This window comes from Leucopleurus acutus (assembly GCF_964270905.1).
Source record: "Leucopleurus acutus genome assembly, chromosome: 1".
NCBI classification, from domain to species: Eukaryota; Metazoa; Chordata; class Mammalia; order Artiodactyla; family Delphinidae; genus Leucopleurus; species Leucopleurus acutus.
The window spans coordinates 4,951,756-4,971,757 of record NC_139142.1 but is presented as its reverse complement, the minus strand read 5'-3'; the positions used below and the strand labels follow the sequence as shown (position 1 = coordinate 4,971,757).

General features: G+C 45.2%; 1 protein-coding gene across 2 annotated transcripts in view; it reads left to right on the top strand.

Moving 5' to 3' along the window:
* The first annotated feature begins 12,979 nt into the window (after positions 1–12,979).
* EML1 (EMAP like 1) overlaps positions 12,980–20,002 on the top strand; it is a 141,616-nt gene continuing 134,593 nt past the window's right edge. For both annotated transcript variants that reach the window (XM_082839422.1, XM_082839421.1), the window contains exon 1: positions 12,980–13,112. In XM_082839422.1, coding sequence (XP_082695548.1) covers positions 13,046–13,112 — 67 coding nt within the window. In that variant the 5' untranslated portion in view covers positions 12,980–13,045. The remainder of the gene's footprint in view (positions 13,113–20,002) is intronic.

Sequence of the window (20,002 nt, the reverse complement as noted above, 5' to 3'; positions counted from 1 at the left end):
TTTTGCTATACAGTAGGTCCTTATTGGTTATCTACTTTATATACAGTAGTGTGTCTATCTTAACTCTATTTTATACTCTTCTGTGGAGATTTTATTTCTACCATCATATTTTTAATTTCCAAATACTCATTTTTTTATTTAATTAATTCTTATGGGAGTAGAGTTGATTTACAATGTTGTGTTAGTTTCTGCTGTACAGCAAAGTGACTCAGTTATACATATGCATATATCCACTCTTTTTTAGCTTCTATTCCCATATAGGTCATTACAGAGTACAGAGTAGAGTTCCCTGTGCTATACAGTCGGTTCTTATTAGTTATCTGTTTTATCTGCTTTAGGGTGTATATGTCAATCCCAATCTCCCAATTTATCCCCCCCAACTTTTTCCCCCTTGGTAACCATAAGTTTGTTTTCTACATTTGTCAAATACTCATTTTTATCATCTAACTTTAGTATCTTGCCCTTGTTTTGTGGCTACAATAACGTCAGCCTCTGAGGATGTTGATGATCTTTTTGTATCCTTCTGTTCTCTGTGTTGTCTGTTTCCTCATATTTCCCTGCCCTTTTTTCCTTGTATATTTTTTCAACTGTTTAGAGATCCTTGGCTCTCCATTCAAATTTTAGAGACGAGCATTCAAAAGCTGCATGAGGCTCTGAGTCCACAGATGAGGTTTGTCCCCAGGAGGACTTGTCAACAACTGTGATTCCTGACCTTCCTGACCTCCAGGTCTTTTCCCAAGAGTTTGTCATGGTTCCTAAAGAAGGGTCTTCCACACTCTGCCCTGGACGGCAGACACTGGGCTGCCAGGATGCAGGAACTGAGGATGGGAAGGGGCTGGGGCCAGGTTTCACCATTCAGCATTAGGCTATCACTTCTTTCTCATCTTCAGAGTCTTCCCCCCTGGCATCCATTTGTGCTGAGAACACCTTAGTACACCTGTTTCAGAGATTAAACCTCCAATCTTCTGCAGGGAGAGGAAGGAGATTGGGAAGAGGTTTAACTGCTTCTGTATTAGTCACCTCGGGCTGCCATAACAAAATATCACTAACTGGGGGTCTTAAACATCAGACATTTATTTCTTGAAGTTCTGGAGGCAGTTGTCCTCTCAGGGTGAGGGAGAGAGATCTCTTCCTCTTCTTATAAAGTCACCAATCCTATCAGATTAGGGCCCCACCCTTATGACTTCATTTAATCTTAATTAACTCCTAAAAGCCCTAACTCCAAATACAGTTGTCTTGCAGGTTTGAGCTTTAACATAGGAATTTTGGGAGTACACAATTCAGTCCATAGCAGCTTCTTAAGCAGACTGTTGGCCGATCCTCCTGTTTTTTTGTTTTTTTTTTTTTGTTGTTGTTGTTGTTGTTGTTGTTTTGGGCTGCATTGGGTCTTTACTGCTGCGCAAGGGCTTTCTCTAGTTGTGGCGAGCTGGGGCTACTCTTCGTGGTGGTGCATGAGCTTCTCATTGCAGTGGTTTCTCTTGTTGCAGAGCATGGGCTCTAGGTGTACAGGCTTCAGTAGTTGTGGCAAGTGGGCTTAGTTGCTCCGCGGCATGTGGGATCTTCCCAGACCAGGGATCAAATCTGTGTCCCCTGCATTGGCAGGCGGATTCTTAACCACTCTACCACCAGGGAAGTCCAATTCTCCTGTTTTCAGCCTCTCCTGTGTCCCCACTTCCATAGTCGTGCTGTCAGTTCCTGAATCTTTGCTGGTTCTCTGGTGGGAAGTGGGGTGCTCCTTGGTTGTCCCTAGCTTGCTGGCTTCAGTTTCAGCTTGTTTGGGGCAGATGAGACCACACCTCTCCTTTACCTGTTTACCACTGTGAAGCTGTACTGAGGTTGTCCCCTCTTCCATCCTCTTTGTCCCATGGGTATGATGAGTGTCCCCAGATGTGGAGACAAATACGCATGATCTGTGTGCTGTCTTTCCCTAGAAAGTCACTGTTAGAACTTCCTTACAAGGATGATCATGTTGCCAACAAAGATTTGTTGAACAAATGAATGAAACCTCACATTTTCTGCAGCATCTCACCCATCTCATCTTTCTGACCCTCCTCCTGGAAGACATGCCATTCCTCCTTCTTTCCCAAGTGACCCGCCCCCGCCCCCCCCAACACACAGTGTTCTCTGGAAGTCTGTTCCAGCCACCACCTCCCTTCTCCTTGAATTGTAACCAGTTCTCCTTCCTCTGACCCTTTCCTCCTGACAAAGCCCCTTCTGGCCATGCTCTTTTCCAGCTCTTTTCTCCTTTCCCAGCCTGACTGCTTCTTTCCTGGCCACCACTGGCCCTCAGGCCTTGCTACAGCTCATCTGTGCGGCCTCTGTGTCCCCAAATGCATCCTCATTGCCAAGGCCTCGGCCTTCTCCCTGCACTCACCTCTCTTCCCGACATTCCACTCCGTCCCTCTCAGAGTGAGACCCTCCTCTGGCGTCTTCTGTATCAATAACCTGGTCCGACTGGCCAATTCCCCACCCACCTGGGAGGATGGCTGCTGGCCACACCCAGGCTCTCACTGCCTCACCTGGAACTAGGCCTGTGGCCCACTAGTTTGTCCTGTGATTCCTGGTCCCGTTTACCTGCACTTCCCCATCAAACTTCCTGAAGCACAGCTTAATAGTGAGGCTTCCAAGGGGCTCCTCATTGCCCATGGGTCAAGTCCAACCCCTTAGTGAGGGGTCCTAGGCCCTCTGCAGTGCAGCCTGATACCTCCTGTCTGACCTCCTTGTCCCATCCTTGACTTGAACAGAGCTGGATGGCTCCTCATTTCCCAGACACACTGGGTGTGCATTTCTAGCCTCTTACTTGGATGACTTTAGCTCCTCCTCTCCACTTACTTCATCTCTCAGATCCATCAAAGCCAGAACTCTGGTCCCATCCAACACCCCCAACCTGGATTCCTTCCCTGTCTGCCCTAGCCCCTGGGGGTTCAGTAATCCTCATGCCTTCATTTATCTCAAGCCCAAGGAGCAAACACTTTCTTCACACGTACTGTTGGTAAGTTGGACCTGGGGTCTGCACCCCACAGGATGAGGTCCATGGCCGTACCCTATCTTGGGGTGTTCTTCTTTCTTGTCCCCAACCAGGCTGTCAGTTTTTATTCTTGGGTAAATCTTCCGTCCTTCCCCCAGGCTCTCTTATCCCATCCTCAGCTGCTGAGGTGGTAGTTCAGGGCAGAAAAGCAAGGTTTGGGACCTGACAGGATCAGATTTAAATCCTGGCTCTACCTCTCACCAGCAAGGTGACCTTAGGCCAGGCACCTGCCCCTCTGCACACAAGGGAGTTTCCCTACACATAAAATTGAGGCAGTACAACCTTCCCCACAGGCCTGTGGCACGGAAGGTGACTGATGCATGGACAGCACTGGCACTCTCCCCCAGTGAGCTCCTGGGTGCCTTGGTCCCCTCCTGTGTGTTCAGTGTGTTCCTATGGTGTTTACTCCCCTCCTGGACGATGAGACCCTCAGGGGACAGGTGTTGCTCTAGTCCCGTTTGTGTCCCTTGCTCCCAGCGCAGAGTGGGCACTGAGTGTGTGCAAACAAGTGAGTCAATAGTCAGCACCCAGCAACCATCTGTGATGAAGAACACACAGGGAGCTATATTCCATATCTTGTAATAAACTATAACGGAAAAGAATCTGAAAAAGAATATATATATATATATATATGAAACAGAATCACTTTGCTGTACACCAGAAACTAACACAACACTGTAAATCAACTATACTTCAATTAAAAAAAAAATACAGTGAACAAGCCCATGACGGGGGGAGATGGAAAAGCATCTTACCAGTGATCTCTGCTCAGAAGACCCTTTAAACCTTTGCCTTAATCAATGCGATAACTAGAGTCTGCAGACCATAGGCAAATATATTAGCAAGGGTTCCAGGACGTTTTGTTAATTACAAGTAAGCATTATGTATCTCAGCCACTGGGATGAAAAGGGCTCTGATGGGGGTGGTAGGAAGGGACCAGGCAAACCTCAGAAGCGGGCCTTTTACTTGACTTTCCTGATAGATAATTCAGATTTCCGGCAACTTGTTTGTATTTCTTGCAGTTTTGCTGCTGAGGAAGCTGAGGGTGGCATTGTAAGTATAACTGTATGAACCTCAATAATTTTTTTCAGTGGCTATGGGTATAGTCTACATCTTTCCATATTAGCCAGGATGACTATATAATCTGTCATCCAAACTAGAATACTTCAGGGTCAAAGGGGGATTATTATGCCAGGACACAAGCATAAACACGGCTGCCCCAGCACACTGGGATGAGTAGTTGACCTAATATTAGAATATTTACTCTGTGATCAGTCGGTGGTATGCCGAGAACTGCCATAAAACCTCACAGGTGACACAATGGAGCAAATGAACAAAAATTCCTGAAAATGACATTTTTCGGTGGAGACGCCACAACGGAAATTTCGTTTGCCATCCACTGCAGTACTGGCATTGCTGTATGGATAAGGGACGCTTTTAACTCTGAGTTTCCTCAATGGAATGCCATTCTGAAAAGAGAAAACCAGGAATTCCCTGGTGGTCCAGTGGTTAGGATTCTGAGCTCTCACTACCTGCGGCCTGAGTTCAGTCCCTGGTCGGGGAACTAAGATCCCGCAAGCTGTGCGGCACGGTCAAAAAAATAATAAATAAATAAATAAAAGGATTAAAAAGAGAGAGAAAACCAACCAATATTGCTTTTAATTTTCCACTTCACTTCAGACACTGCAAAATATGTAAATTTTTTTGATCAACGTAAATCATTAAGAATGCTTTTCCGTTGCGGAGCACAGGCTCCATACGTGCAGGCTCAGCGGCCATGGCTCACGGGCCCAGCCGCTCTGCGGCATGTGGGATCTTCCCAGACCGGGGCACGAACCCGCGTCTCCTGCATCGGCAGGCGGACTCTCAACCACTGCGCCACCAGGGAAGCCCAAGAATGCTTTTGATTGGCTAACTTACTGAGGGAAGAAACCCCGTGGGTTTCTTAGATAACAAGGAGTTTTCATATCCATTTGGACTATTAGCAGATTATCTGTGGGAGGCTCAGAAGTTCATGGTTCTGCAGTGTCGACATTTTTGTGATAGGATAATGAAGTTGATAAGGCTGTGTTTATTACACAGAACGCTGTTTCTGGTCCGGTGCCTCTTGCCCACCCCAGCCCATCCGGGACCAGCACTGCACAGGTAGTCAGAGAGCTGGGTTCACCTTTGTGAGACGAGTTGCAAGATCCGCCTCCATATGCGGGGATGAGGCTCCCAGCCTGGTGCGAGGCCCGGGGGAGCGCTAGGAGGACACGTGTTGGCTGCTGCGGGAGGGGGAATGAATACAGAGTGAAGAGCCGCAGCCCTGCCCCCACGGAGCCCCCAGCTTCTACAGAGCTTCAAAAAGCAGGTTGGCTTAGCACAGAGGAACGGTACCGACAGCCCTCCGCGGTGGAGGGGGCAGGGACTCTGGCTGGACAGAGCGGGAGTAGCTTAAGAGCTGAGCCCACAGAGGAGCAGAAGGATATTTCCAGGAAATCATGCAAGCGAAGCCCCAGGGGCAGATAACTGCAGGGTGTTTGGGGAAGGAAAAGCAGAATGAGGGACTTCCCTGACAGCCTAGTGGTTAGGACTCTGCGCTTTCACTGCAGACGGCCCAGGTTCCATCCCTGGTCAGGGAATTAAGATCCCACAAGCCATGCGGTACAGCCAAAAAAAAGAAAAGAAAAAAGCAGAATGGATTGACTGAGGCAGAGAATGGGGGCCTCGAAGGACTCTGAAAGCTAGTCTGCGTATCTCGGACTTTGCGGGTTTCTTTTCCTCCAATAAGGAGAATAATCTTTAAACTGGGAAGAGTTGAAGAAATGTCCCTTAGGAGAAGTTGTCAAGAGCCCAAGATAGGTGAGAGATGGGGGCAGGCGGGTGGTGCTTAGTGACTGTGAATCCAGTCTCTAGGCCTCCACAAACTTTCTCGGATTTGGCCAGATGGGAGTCGCAGAAAACTGGGAAGGGAAAAATGTCATAATTTTCCAAAAAGCAGAATAAGTTGGGTTCTGGAAAATACAGATAATAAATTTGATATTAATATTGGTTCTGAGCAAAAATTTTAACAGATTTTTGAAGAGCTGGTGTAAACTCACTTGGAAGGAAATGTTGTTACGCAGAGGCAAACCAAACTTATTCCCTCTTTTCACGGGGTTACCAGGCTGGATGTACAAAGCATTGGTAAAGAGCCTTCCCAAAACCCTGTGGAAAGTACAGAGAAAAATAGTCTGGGCCAACAGACAATTGGGTGACTTGGTATTTAGTTGGACAGACACATCCAGAGTACTTATAAAAAGATCAGTGGAGATGCAGCTGGTGAGGTGTGGCCGATGTGAGAGCTCCACGCCTCCGCCAGCCCCACCCTGTGCTTCTAATGTGTTTACCAACTACAAGGGTGAATAAGACATTAATGGGTTTATTACAGCACATTCACTGCTGTCACAATGCTGATGTGTTATATACCAGACTCAAGAGTTTAAAAGATTTTGGTTCGTTAAAAGGATGGATTGAAACAAATCAAATACGTTTTACAGGGGTAAAGATAAATCTTATCTTTAGATTAAAAATTTTTTAAAAAATCAATTAGCTCAGTACAGGTTGGAGACGACCCAACAGTAATGCATTTGAAAAAGACTGATAGGTTTATAATTGACCAGAAGTTCAATATGAACCAACAACATATAGCCTGGCTGCTCAAAAAAAAAAAAAAATCAATACAGAGTTCCGTTGTATCAATAGAATCATAATCTCCAAGTTATTTAAGGGAACTGCCACTCAGGTCACACACACACACACACACACACACACACACACACGTTCCTAGGAGACAAGGCTGATTGATGTAAGGGATGCAATCGGGTACCAGTAGATGTGAGGGGACTGTAGGGGGCTCACCAAGCCCTCCCAGATGAGGCAGCTTCTCCGCTGGCAGGCAGGGAGGTGGGCACTCAGCACTGGGAAACGGTGTGGGCAGAGGTCCAGAGCACTCACGTGCATGGCACGTATGAGAGTCGTGGATAGGGGTTGCCGTGTATGTGGTGTGGCAGGAGCGTGTCAGATGCCAAAGACAGCATTTGTGGCAGGAACACAGACAGACTGGAAGTCCACACCAAGATGTGTGCACTTAATGTGGCAGGCATCAGATAATGAAATGATGTCGTTAACCCCTCTTTGGGCAAGTTAACCCTGGAGTAACAAAGCAGAGGTGGGGATACCGGGACACAGGCTGTTCGAGCACCCTTTCAGAACAGACAGCAGTCTGCGTCAGGACAGAGGGAGATTAAACTGACCGGACAAAAGCGGGATCAATGAAGGATGCTTTGGGAAGGGCGGTTTGGGATAAAAATAACCAACAATCTTTTTAATAATTCAAGCTCTTCAACTTTGAAATGAGCCGAGTGACCGTTTGTCAGGGATGTTGCAGAAAATTACTGCTACGTCAGCAGGCAAGCTGGGGACAAAGGAGTTTAATATTCTTTATTGATGTCAAGAATCTGTGATTAGCTCTCATTTTATGGAGTAACAATCTTATCATGAGAAAGTGTATTTTATATTTTATAATTTAGTATCAGTGATGAATGGTGTCCTGAATCTCTGGAATATCCAATTCTTGACTTCGAGATTCTATACTAACTGTATTAGTTCGTCAGGGCTGCTGTAATGAAGTACCACACACCAGGAGGCTTAAACAACGGAAATTTATTGTTCCATGGTTCTGGAGGCTAGAAGCCCCAAATCAAGGTGTAGGCAAGGGCTGGGAGGGAAGGATGGATTTCAAACCTCTCTCCTTAGCTTGGAGACAGCCAGCCATCTGCTCCCTGTGTCTTCACATGGTCTTTCCTTTGTGTGTGTCTATGTCCTAATTTCCTCTTCTTATAAGGACACCAGTCATATTGGATTAGGGCCCACCCTAATGAGTTCATTTTAACTTGATTACCTCTGTAAAGACCCCATCTCCAAATAAGGTCACATTCTGAAGTACCAGGAGTTAGTACTTCAACATATAAAGTTGGCGGGAGGGGGCACAATTTAACCGAAAACACTAACTGAGAGGCAACTTCTCTGCTCTTAGAATAAAATCAGAACCCCCCCGTGAACAGGCCACCCCGTCTCCCACCGCGGTAATCTCAGCTCCCCAGATGAGCCTTATTGGCCTGAAGCAACGTCCACTGGTTCTTTGCCCACTGCTGCTTTGTGCCCTCCTTTCATGCCTCAGTCCAGTTCAGACCCTCCACAATAATCTGAAACCCTTCCTCTGGTTTTGTTTCATAACACTTACCACAATTTGTAATGATGTATTTATTTGTACGATTGTTATATGTCGCCAACAGGGAGAAATACATTTTACATCCCAACTCAGCACACATACAGACATTTCAAGTAAAGATCAATACTCCAGGTAAAAATGCTTGTTCTTACTATGTTCAATGCACCTTGATATTTCCTATTTCATCTGTTTTTTCTTGTAGTAAAATACATACAACATAAAATTTGCCGTTTTTACCACTTTGCAGTGTATACCGTCCAGTGGCATTAAGTACATTCACACTGTTGGACAGCCATCACCACCATGCATCTCCTGAACTTTTTCATCATCCTAACTGGAAATGCAGTCTCCATTAAACACTAACTACCCCCCGCCCCCTCAGCCCCTGGCAGCCACCATTCTCCTGTCTGTCTGTATGAATGTGACTCGTCTAGGGACCTCATATAAGTGGAATCATGCCGCATTTGTCTTCTTATGACTGGTTTATTTCACTCAGCGTAATATCCTCAAGGTTCATCCATGTGGTAGCAAGTGTCAGAATTTCCTTTCTTTTAAGACTGAATAGTATTCCATTGTACGGATAGATCACATTTTGTTTCTCCATTCATCCATCGGTGGAAAATGGGTTGTTTCCACATTTTGGCTATTGTGAATAATGCTTCTATAAACATGGGTATACAAACATCTCTTCGAGACCCTGCTTTCAATTTCTTTGGGTATATACCCAGAATGGACTTTTCTGTTTCTTTTTTACAAAAATTAAAGTATAGTTGATTCTGTTTCATTTTTTAAAGTGCTGAATGACTTTTTTTTAAAATTTATTTTATTATTTTAATTTTTGGCTGCGTCGGGTCTTCGTTGTTGCGCGCGGGCTTTCTCTAGTTGTGGTGAGCAGTGGCTTCTCTTGTTGCGGAGCACGGGTTCTAGGTGCGTGGGCTTCAGTAGTTGTGGCTCACGGGCTCAGTAGTTGTGGCACAAGGCTTAGTTGCTCTGTGGCATGTGGTTATCTTCCCGGGCTGGGGCTTGAACCTGTGTCCCCTCCATTGGCAGGCGGATTCTTAACCACTGTGCCACCAGGGAAGTCCCTGATGTGACTCTTTAACTTCATGACACCTGCAGTTTGGAAGACACTGTGTTTTGTGTGATGTATCCCCGGCCTCTGCATGGTTCCTAGTCCTGTAGAACTATTTTTGGAGGAATGTTGAATTAAACTATAGATGCACAAGGCTTTACATTTCTGGGTATTTTTTTATTACTTCTCCATGAATAATGGCTACAGAGCTCCCATTTTCCTTTCTTTTTCACATGTTGTACAAATGCTGCTATTAATGCCACTGAAAGCTATGGTTATATTGTCCTAGAGAGCATACATCATTTATGACAACAACATGTTTTGGACTCAGGCCATAAATTATCTCCAAATGACATGGAATAACAGTCTGTTAAAATGTTTGGGCACAAAATCTCACATTATTAATTAGGTTTTCAGAGATTGTTCTTGAACTTTCTCCATAAGTCTTTTAAAAATGCTGTGTAGATTATACCTAATTGACTTAACATGCATATCCTTGTAATTACACTAAAATTTGCCCCTTTTAGAGTAAGGCTTTTATCACTGTGGGGAAAAACAGAGCTGTTTAATACTCTAGGTTAAGAGTGTAATGATGATCTTTATCATCTCAAAAGCAGTGGACTGTGTTCTTATTGTTATTTGTAACTTTGCTCTGGTGGAAGTAAAATCCTCTAAGAAAATCTCCAGCTCAATTCTTCTTCGTCCCACTTCTGAATTTTCTTTATTCCCCAACCTTCCTTTGTTGGGGCCACCAAATATCATACCTTTAACATTATAGATCAGGAATGCTAACATTCTTAAAGAGAATCATCTTTTGATCATTTATTCATGATTATCACTTCATTTCCAAGTTTGAGAATGCCACATATCAATTTTTTAATACCAATTATCCAAAATATCCTGACGTATAAAACCACAAAGTAGAGCAGCGATAGCAGAAAGATCGGACTAGAAGGGAGGAAAGATGGGAAATGAGAAAAGAGAGAAGGGCCAAGTTCAAATGTGTACGTGTGCTCAAAACCCCTCCTGCACGGTACCCGCCTCTTGCTTTCGGGATGCAGAGGGTCAACCCATACTGGGCGGGGGTAGAGGCTTCATGTGACGCTTCTGCTACCTCTGCGCTCTATATTTGGCACCTATCTCCTCTCCCTGTCAAAGTTCTGAAATGTGCACCTACATGTGCTCTCCTCTTTTTTTTTTTTTTTTTTTTTTTGGCCACGCCACGCGGCATTCAGGACCTTAGTTCCCCGATCAGGGATCGAACCCATGCCACCTGCAGTGAAAGTGCAGAGTCTTAAGCACTGGACCACCAGGGAAGTCCCCATGTGCTCTCCTTTTGACGTCCAGCAGCCTGGCTCCGGTCCCCACTGCTTCACCAAGATGCTCCAAGTTACCTGGGAGCCTTCTGCCACCAGACCGAAGCCCTTTCCCCAGGCTCATCCTCTTTGACCTGTCCTCTAGAGAAACCTGTGAAAAAGCCCACCTCCTTGCAAATTTCTGTGCTCTTCGCTTAATGAGACAACCCGCTAGGCTGATCGTCCTGCCTCTTTGACAGCTCCTTCGGACTGTCCTTCTCCCTTTCCAAGGATATTCCCAGCTCCTTTCTGACCTTCCATTCTTTCCTTTACAGTTCATGTACAGCCTCTTTGCTGACAATTCCCGCATCCCCATTCTTTCACTGGCCAGCTGGTCTGCATCCCCCGTTGCTATGGGGCATTTCTAACAGGAGGTTTGCTGTCCTTGCTTGCTTGGCCTCTCTGTCTCTCCAGCTGTATCGTCCTGGAGCAGTTTCCCTCTGGCTGGTCCCTCAGCCATTCTTCCCTCTGACTGTCTGGGCCCTGAGTGTCTGGTTTCTGGAGCGCTGCAGACACCCTGGGCTGCTCCAGCTTCAGGGCACGGCCCCTGTGGTCCGATTCACACTCAGACTCATCTCTAACACTGCTTGTGCCAGCCTCCCTCCGCCTGCTGCCAGGTCTGGCTCAGGCTCCTCTGCTGGCTCTCGGGACCTCTCTTACCGTGCCCCTCTCTCTCTCTGCGCACTCATTTCCCACTAGCTGTCTGCTCTTGTCCGGCCAGCCCTTGGCCTGTCAGCAGGCCCTGCTCCTTCTCTCCTCCACAATCACTAACGCTGCCCTTCAAACACCAGGTCACAGTCAAACCCACAGCACCTGCAGCCCTTGAGCGAGCCCTCCACCTCCCCATGTACTTTTCCCATTAACAATCCCTCTTGTTTTCTCTGCTTGGTTTCCCTGACCGGGACCTGGATAAGGGCTTCAACCTCTCCCTTCTGCCCACAGCATCTAATGCCAGTCATGCTATCCCATGTGCCAAACACACCAGGCACACCACCAGAGCCCCATCCCTGACAGCATCTTCTGCTTTTGCAAAGACAGGCCTCTATCCGCCTCTGAACCCCAGTGAGGCCCCCAGGTTTTCCTAATAGTAACTTTTTACTCGGTTCTCATTTCACCTACTTGTGTTCAACCTACAGGAATTAACACCTACAACTCGGACCCACTCAGAATTTTACATGTAAGTGAATTATAACTATTGTGTAACCGGGAGCATAAATGTTATGCGGTCTGTTTTGGACAAAGCCAGAGGATCACCAAACTCATATTCTTCTCTCTTGCATCCTGATTTGTTATTTGCCAGTATCTTTACTTCAGGCCATGGGCACTGAAACTCAAACCATTAACCTGGCATGTGTCCTCAGGGAATGGAAAAGTTACAAACCCGTGGATTTGTGCATTTATCTCCTACTATGATATTTTGTCCCAACTCTTCGTCTCTCTGAGATAGAGTAAATACAGATTTCCGTGGGTCCTGTAACAAGCTAACAAGTGTGTAATGTGACAAATCTGCACCCCAGGGGCTGATCAGAGGGGGAGAGAACAGAGCAGATGTTTTAGCTCCTTTAAAGGCCGCAGCCTTTCCAGCCTGACATTACCAGGGCCTCTTTTTGAAGTGGGAACCGCATCTTTTATCGGCCCAAGAGTGGAGTTACAAGCCCTGCGCTAATTCTCACTCGAGGCAGGGCCATGCTGCGGCGGAAGACGTGCGGAAAGAGGGACGAGCCTCGCAGGACGTGGCCAAAAGCGGAGTTGCTGCTACGTGGAAAGACAGCCGAAATGAGCTCGCGAGCTGTCCATGTTTGGTCCCGGAGCCGCCCGCGGGCGCGGTGATAGCGCCCCCGGGGAGCGTGGTCTCCGGCGTCGCAGGAGGGGTTGCCCTGGCCGGGTCGACAACCTCGCTCCCCGCGCGCCCGCTCCCACGTCTCCGCCTCTCCTTTGTCCCCGCGCCCCACGCGTCCCGCCCTCCTGGGGGGCGCTAGCGACCGCGCGGGGAGGCGGGGCCTGGCCGCGGCGCTCCCGCAGCATCTTGGCCCCGGCCGCGCGCCGCCCTGGGCTCCCGGGACCCGGCAGCCCCGCCCGGCCGCGTCCCCGCCCCGTCCCGTCCCCGCCCGGCCACGTCCCCCGCGGAGGCCGCCCCCTGGCGGGCAGAGCGGGCGCCGGGCTAGCGCGGCGGCGGCGGCGGGCCCGGGGTTGCCATGGTAACCGGCAGCGGCCGCCGCCACAGCAGGGCCGGCCCCAGCGCCAGCGCCGGCCGCGGCTCGGCGCGGCTCAGTGTGGGGGTGAGCGGCGGCGGCGCGGCCGGGCCGGGGAAGCGGGCGCTGCCCGGCGGCCTCAGCATGGAGGACGGCTTCTCGAGCTACAGCAGCCTGTACGACACATCCTCGCTGCTCCAGTTCTGCAACGGTGAGGGGCGGCGGCCGGCTGGGCGGGGGCCGCGGCCGGGAACGGGCCGAGGGGCGAGGCCGGGCGGCCGGGGAGGCCGTGCAAAGTTGCTGCGGAGGGGCGCGCGGTTCCCGCCGCCGCGGGCGCATTGTGCTGGGCCGCGGGCCCCGGGCCGCGCCTCGCTGCGCCCCCGCCCCGCCCCGCCCGGCTCCCGTTCCGGCTTCGGCCAGTGCGCGCGGGGCGGCCGATCCCGGGGAGACCCGCGCGGGAGCGCACCGGCCGGGCAGCGCGCGGGGAGGCCCGGCCGCCCCGGGGCTCCGGGGGACGTGTTGCTTTCTGCTTCCAAACTCACATCTGTTTGGAAATGTCTGGATGAAGAACTCGGAAAACAAATCACTTAATAACGAAACACTCCTTCGAGGATGTGCGCAGTGTTTGTCGCGGGTGGACCCTCAGGATCCATTCAGTTCTACTTTGATGAAATCATCACAGTTTCATGCAATCTAGAGCTTTTTAAATGGACAGGCAAAGTGAACCAGACTTAAAAGTGTTTCGACTGTTTTGTTTACGAGGTGATAGATTTATTTATTTATTTTTACAGGAAGGAAATATTAATAGCTACCAATATGGCATCTTTAAAAAAATATAAAATCCTACATGCTTGAAAGATTTTAATCTCCCTAGCAGGGTTGAAAAAGATTTTCACAGCAGACTGCCTAGTTTATCAGAACATGATGTGTGATAATTCATGCACAAAAGTTAACCATACAGTTTTTTATATGTCGGATTTACTGCTTTATTAGAGGATCCCAAAAGTTTGTTAAAGAAAAAAAATGTGTGTTTTATGGAATTTGCTTATGGTGCAGTCGGAATAACGTGGAATTCTAGATGCTTTGACAACTCGAGCAATTTATTTTGCAATTGTAATTGTGATTTAGGGGAATTTTTCTAGTTATTCAACACCTGTTTGCAAATTGGAGGTATTAGCCTTGGCAATAAAGATCACTGGGTTGATTCATCCTCTGTAATGATATTTTAATCTCTGGTGAAATGTATCATCTTTTTCATGGAAGAGTATGTATTCTGATAGCTTGGGCAGCTTATAATTGTCCTATTAATCACATGTGAGCCTTCATTAACTTGTAATGCCCTCTTCAGTGGAAAGGAAGAAAGTTTTGGCTCTCTCTCCACATTTAGCAACATTTCAGAGTTGAAGGCAGACAGAATGTATTTGGTACTCTACTGGCCACTGGAATCCTTTATACAATACATAGTTTAGAGTCATGGGAACGGTTTTACTCTCCACATATTGGAGCAGTTGTTTGGGGCTGGTCATATTGTTTCTGAACAGCCGCTCAGTCATGAAGTTGACCTACACATCTATTCATGAATGTTTTGGTCTTCTGCCTTTTCTTGTTAATTGCTAGGTTAGCGATATCGGTAAGGAATTTTACTGGTAACGGCGTCTAGAAGAAAGTAAAAACCAGCTCTTATATTGTATGGCTAACAGTTTAAAGAAAAATGACTTTATTATTTATTTATTGAAGCATAGTTGATTTATCAATACAATGTTGTGTTAAATTCTGCTGTACAGCAAAGTGACTCCGTTATACAGTATATACATTATTTTTCATATTCTTTTCCATTATGGGTTATCTCAGGATACTGAATATAGTTCCGTGTGCTATACAGTAGGACCTTGTTATTTATCCCTTCTATATGTAACAGTTTGCATCTGCTAATCCCGAAGTCCTAGTCCATCCTTCCCCCAACCAGCCTTGAAAAAAAAGGACTTTAAAATAGCTAGAATCAAGCAATAGGATCAGTTCAAAATACAATCAAATCACAACTGTTGAATTGCTTTTCTTAAAAAGCTCAGCTCTGTGTTTATTTTTGGGTTACCTTATGAATAAAGTTTAAAGCAAGGGTAGCCTATCAGGCAGAAATGAGTGTTAACTGGTGATGTCTTAGGCAGCAGATGTTTTGATGTGAAATTATTCATTTCTAAGAGGCTTCCATTAAGTGAAAATATAAATGAATACAATCCAGTTAATGACTATGATGATTCAATTAAAGCAGTGGATCACAGAAACACCATTTCACCAAGAACTAAATTAAACATTTGGATGTTTTATTAGCTACATTGAAAAAAATTTTTTTCTTTTTAAATTAGAGATTTACATGACATTGGCAGGACTACAGCAGTGTAATAGATGAACTCATAAATTTTCATATGTTGGGTACACTCCATGCTTTTGCTAGTGACAGGAACTAAAAAGTCATAGTTGTATATTAGCTTCAGAACATACAACCCATACTTCTTACTTGTATGACTGTCACAGTTAACGTACTCCTGGTGAGATAAAGATAGAAGTTAGTAACAAAAATGAGAAGGAAGGAAGAAAAACGTTGTAATGAGTGAAATCTCTTTTATCCTTATACTGTTTTTCCTTACTATCTCTCCTACTTCATTTGTAATGGATATTAAATGTGAATGTAGGCAGTATCTAGCCTCCTGAAAAGACTATCCATTCTCATCTTTTAGATACTGGCCTTCTCATTTAAGTAGAAAATGTGTGCTATGTTTTTTCTTCAAACTGTTTAGAACTCTGTAAAGTGAGCTAGAAATCACAAACTTCTTTTATTGCCCTAAGAAAAACTACAGTAGTTGGAAAGTGGACTAAAGCTGGCATTTATAAGACAGTTTGTCGTTTGGGAAATACTGACCATCCTTCATTCCATTGTTTTCTTCAGAGCCTTCCCTTGACATAGGTGGAATTACCATCCTCTTTTACGTAGGAAGAAATTGACGCTCAAAGAGATTTTTCTGACTTTATAAGGCCACACAGCTAGTAAAGCTTGGATACCAGTGTGATTTCTTTGTTTTAATAACAGCTATAGAGGCATAGAATTCACATTCTATAAAAATTCACCCTTTTAAAGTGTACAGTTAAGTGGCTTTCAGTATATTCACAGAATTGAGCCAGCATCAACATTATCTAATTTTAGAACATTTTCATCACCTCCCCAAAGAAACCCCAGGACCCACAAGGACGTATTCCCTGTTGCCCTAGCCCCTGGTAACTACTAACCTACTTTCTGTTTCTATAGATTCTGCATATTTAATATAAATGGAATCATATACTATTTGGCCTTATGTGTCTGGCTTCTTTCACTTAGCATAATGTTTCAGGGTTCATCCATGCTATAGCATGTGTCAGTACTTTATTCCTTTATATGGACAAGTAACATTCCACTGTATGAATAGATCACATTTTATTTATCCATTCACCAGTTGATAGGCATTTAGGTTGTTCCTACTTTTTGACAATCATGAATAATACTACTTGGAACATTCATGTCCAAGTTTTTGTGTGAACAGGTGTTTTCATTCCTCATTGGTCAATACCTAGGAGTGGAATTGCTGGGGCATATGGTAACTCTGGGTTTAACATTTTTGAGGAACCAACCTGGATTTTTTGAAATCTAAATGTCAAGCTCTTTTTATTATACCTTGCTGATATAAGAATAGGGAGTCAAGGAGCTGGATGAAAGAGGGAAGGAAGTGGGTGGGAAGAACATAGTGTTGCTGTTTCATTTCTGTGAGTCACTTTTGATTCTCTCATCAGTCACAGATCATCAAAACAAGTCAATGCGCACTCCTGCTTAGTTGCCATAGGTTATAAGAGTCTCAGCGTTCAAGGGGACCAAAAAGGTGATCTCATCTCATGGTTTACTTTCTTAAGCCTTTGACTGTTCCTTCAAAGTACAGCTCACCCAGGAATCCAAACGTTAAGCAGATAAACAGGGAGCAGCTCCAGCTGAAGTGGGGAGAGGGCAGCGCTCTTTGGTCCTCCTCGCCTGTCTTGCCCTCCACTGATTCAATCCACCCATCCCTCCAAAGCTTGAAATCTCTGTTCCATGGGGGGATGCTCCAAAGGTTATTCAACCCACGTTCGAGCAGTTCCAAGGGACTGGAAACTCACTGTCGCTCCATGCCATCCATTCCTTCTTTGTATAATTCAGACTGTCAGTTCCTAAATGCAGTCAAAGTTTGGCCCCAGTTCTGTCCCTTGGGTCCAGAGAAAATAGGTTTAATCTGTTTTCCATGTGCTAGGTTGTCCCATGTTTGAAGACAGTCATGATGGCTCTTTCTCAAGTCTTCTTCCAGCTAAACATTACCATTAAAAAAGAAAAAAATTCCTCACAAGACACAGTTTTAGACCCTTAATCGTCCTGGTTTTCCTGGTCTACGTTTGTTTTCTTTATTCTATACGGCTTTTTAAATGTGACACTACTGGATGTTGTATTCCAAGCATGGTTTTTAAATAGAGCAAAGTAGAGCCAGACACTTCACCTCCCATGTTCTACAGTCTATACTTCTAATAATGCAGCCCAAGATCGTATTAACTCTTTTGCTTGTCACTTCACATTGTTACCTCTTACTGGTTTTCACCTAAAATTCTTGTCTGTTTTACATGTACTGTGGCTAAGCCCTTTTTCTTTTTTTTGAACATCTTTATTGGAGTATAGTTGCTTTACAATGGTGTGTCAGTTTCTGCTGTATAACAGTGAATCAGCTATACGTATACATATATCCCCATATCTCCTCCCTCTTGCAGCTCCCTCCCTCCCACCCTCCCTATCCCACCCCTCTGTGTGGTCACAAAGCACTGAGCTGATATCCCTGTGCTATGCGGCTGCTTACCACTAGCTGTCTGTTTTACATTTGGTAGTGTATATATGTCCATGCCACTCTCTCACTACGTCCCAGCTTACCCTTCCCCCTCCCCGTGTCCTCAAGTCCATTCTCTACATCTGCGTCTTTATTCCTGTCCTGCCCCTAGGTTCTTCAGAACTTTTTTTTTTTTTAGATTCCATATATATGTGCTAGCATACAGTATTTGTTTTTCTCTTTCTGACTTACTTCACTCTGTAGGACAGACTCTAGGTCCATCGACCTCACTACAAATAACTCAATTTCATTTCTTTTTATGGCCGAGTAATATTCCATTGTGTATATGTGCCACATCTTCTTTATCCATTCATCTGTCGATGGACACTTAGGTTGCTTCCATGTCCTGGCTATTGTAAATAGAGCTGCAATGAAATTGTGGTACATGACGTTTTAAAAATTAATTAATTAATTAATTAATTAATTAATTAATTAATTAATGTTTGGCTGTGTTGGGTCTTCATTGCGGTGCGCGGGCTTCTCATTGTGGTGGCTTCTCTTGTTGTGGAGCAGAGACTCTAGGAGCGTGGGCTTCAGTAGTTGTGGCACGTGGGCTCAGTAGTTGTGGTGCACGGGCTTAGTTGCTCTGTGGCCTGTAGGATCTTCCCAGACCAGGGATCCAATCTGGGTCCCCTGCATTGGCAGGTGGATTCTTAACCACTGCACCACCAGGGAAGTCCCATGACTCTTTTTGAATTATGGTTTTCTCAGGGTATATGACAAGTAGTGGGATTGCTGGGTCGTATGGTAGTTCTCTTTTTAGTTTTTGAAGGAACTTCCATACTGTTCTGCATAGTGGCCGTATCAATATTCATTCCTACCAACAGTGCAAGAGGGTTCCCTTTTCTCCACACCCTCTCCAGCATTTACTGTTTGTAGAATTTTTGATGATGGCCATTCTGACTGGTGTGAGGTGATACCTCATTGTAGTTTTGATTTGCATTTCTCTAATGATTAGTGATGTTGAGCATCCTTTCATGTGTTTGTTGGCAATCTGTGTATCTTCTTTGGAGAAATGTCTATTTAGGTCTTCTGCCCATTTTTGGATTGGGTTGTTTTTTTGTTATTGAGCTGCATGAGCTGCTTGTAAATTTTGGAGATTAATCCTTTGTCAATTTCTTCGTTTGCTAATATTTTCTCCCATTCTGAGGGTTGTCTTTTCGTCATTTATGGTTTCCTTTGCTGTGCAAAAGATTTTTTAAGTTTCATTAGGTCCCATTTGTTTAGTTTTGGTTTTATTTCCATTTCTCTAGGAGGTGGGTCAAAAAGGATCTTGCTGTGATTTGTGTCATAGGGTGTTCTGCCTGTGTTTTCCTCTAAGAGTTTTATAGTGTCTGGCCTTACATTTAGGTCCTTAATCCGTTTTGAGTTTATTTTTGTATATGGTGTTAGGGAGTGTTCTAATTTCATTCTTTTACATGTAGCTGTCCAGTTTTCCCAGCACCACTTATTGAAGAGGCTCTCTTTTCTCCATTGTATATTTTTGCCTCTTTTATCAAAAATAAGGTGACCATATGTGCGTGGGTTTATCTCTTAGTTTTCTATCCTGTTCCATCACTCTATATTTCTGTTTTTGTGCCAGTACCGTACTGTCTTGATTACTGTAGCTTTGTAGTATAGTCTGAAGTCAGCGAGCCTGATTCCTCCAGCTCCGTTTTTCTTTTTCAAGATTGCTTTGGCTATTCGGGGTCTTTTGTGTTTCCATACAAATTGGGAAATTTTTTGTTCTAGCTCTGTGAAAAATGCCAATGGTAGTTTGATAGGGATTGTATTGCTTTGGGTAGTATAGTCATTTTAGCAATGTTGATTCTTCCAATCCAAGCACATGGTATATCTCTCAGTCTGTTTGTATCACCTTTAATTTCTTTCATCAGTGTTTTATAGTTTTCTGCATACAGGTCTTTTGTCTCCTTAGGTAAGTTTATTCCTAGGTGTTTATGTTTGGCTAGGTATTTTATTCTTTTTGTTGCAGTGGTAAATGGGAGTGTTTCCTTAATATCTCCTTCAGATTTTTCATCATTATTGTATAGGTATGCAAGAGATTTCTATGCATTAATTTTGTATCCTACTACTTTACCGAATTCATTGATTAGCCCTAGTAGTTTTCTGGTAGCATCTTAAGGATTCTCTGTGTGTAGTATCATGTCATCTGCAAACAGTGACAGCTTTACTTCTT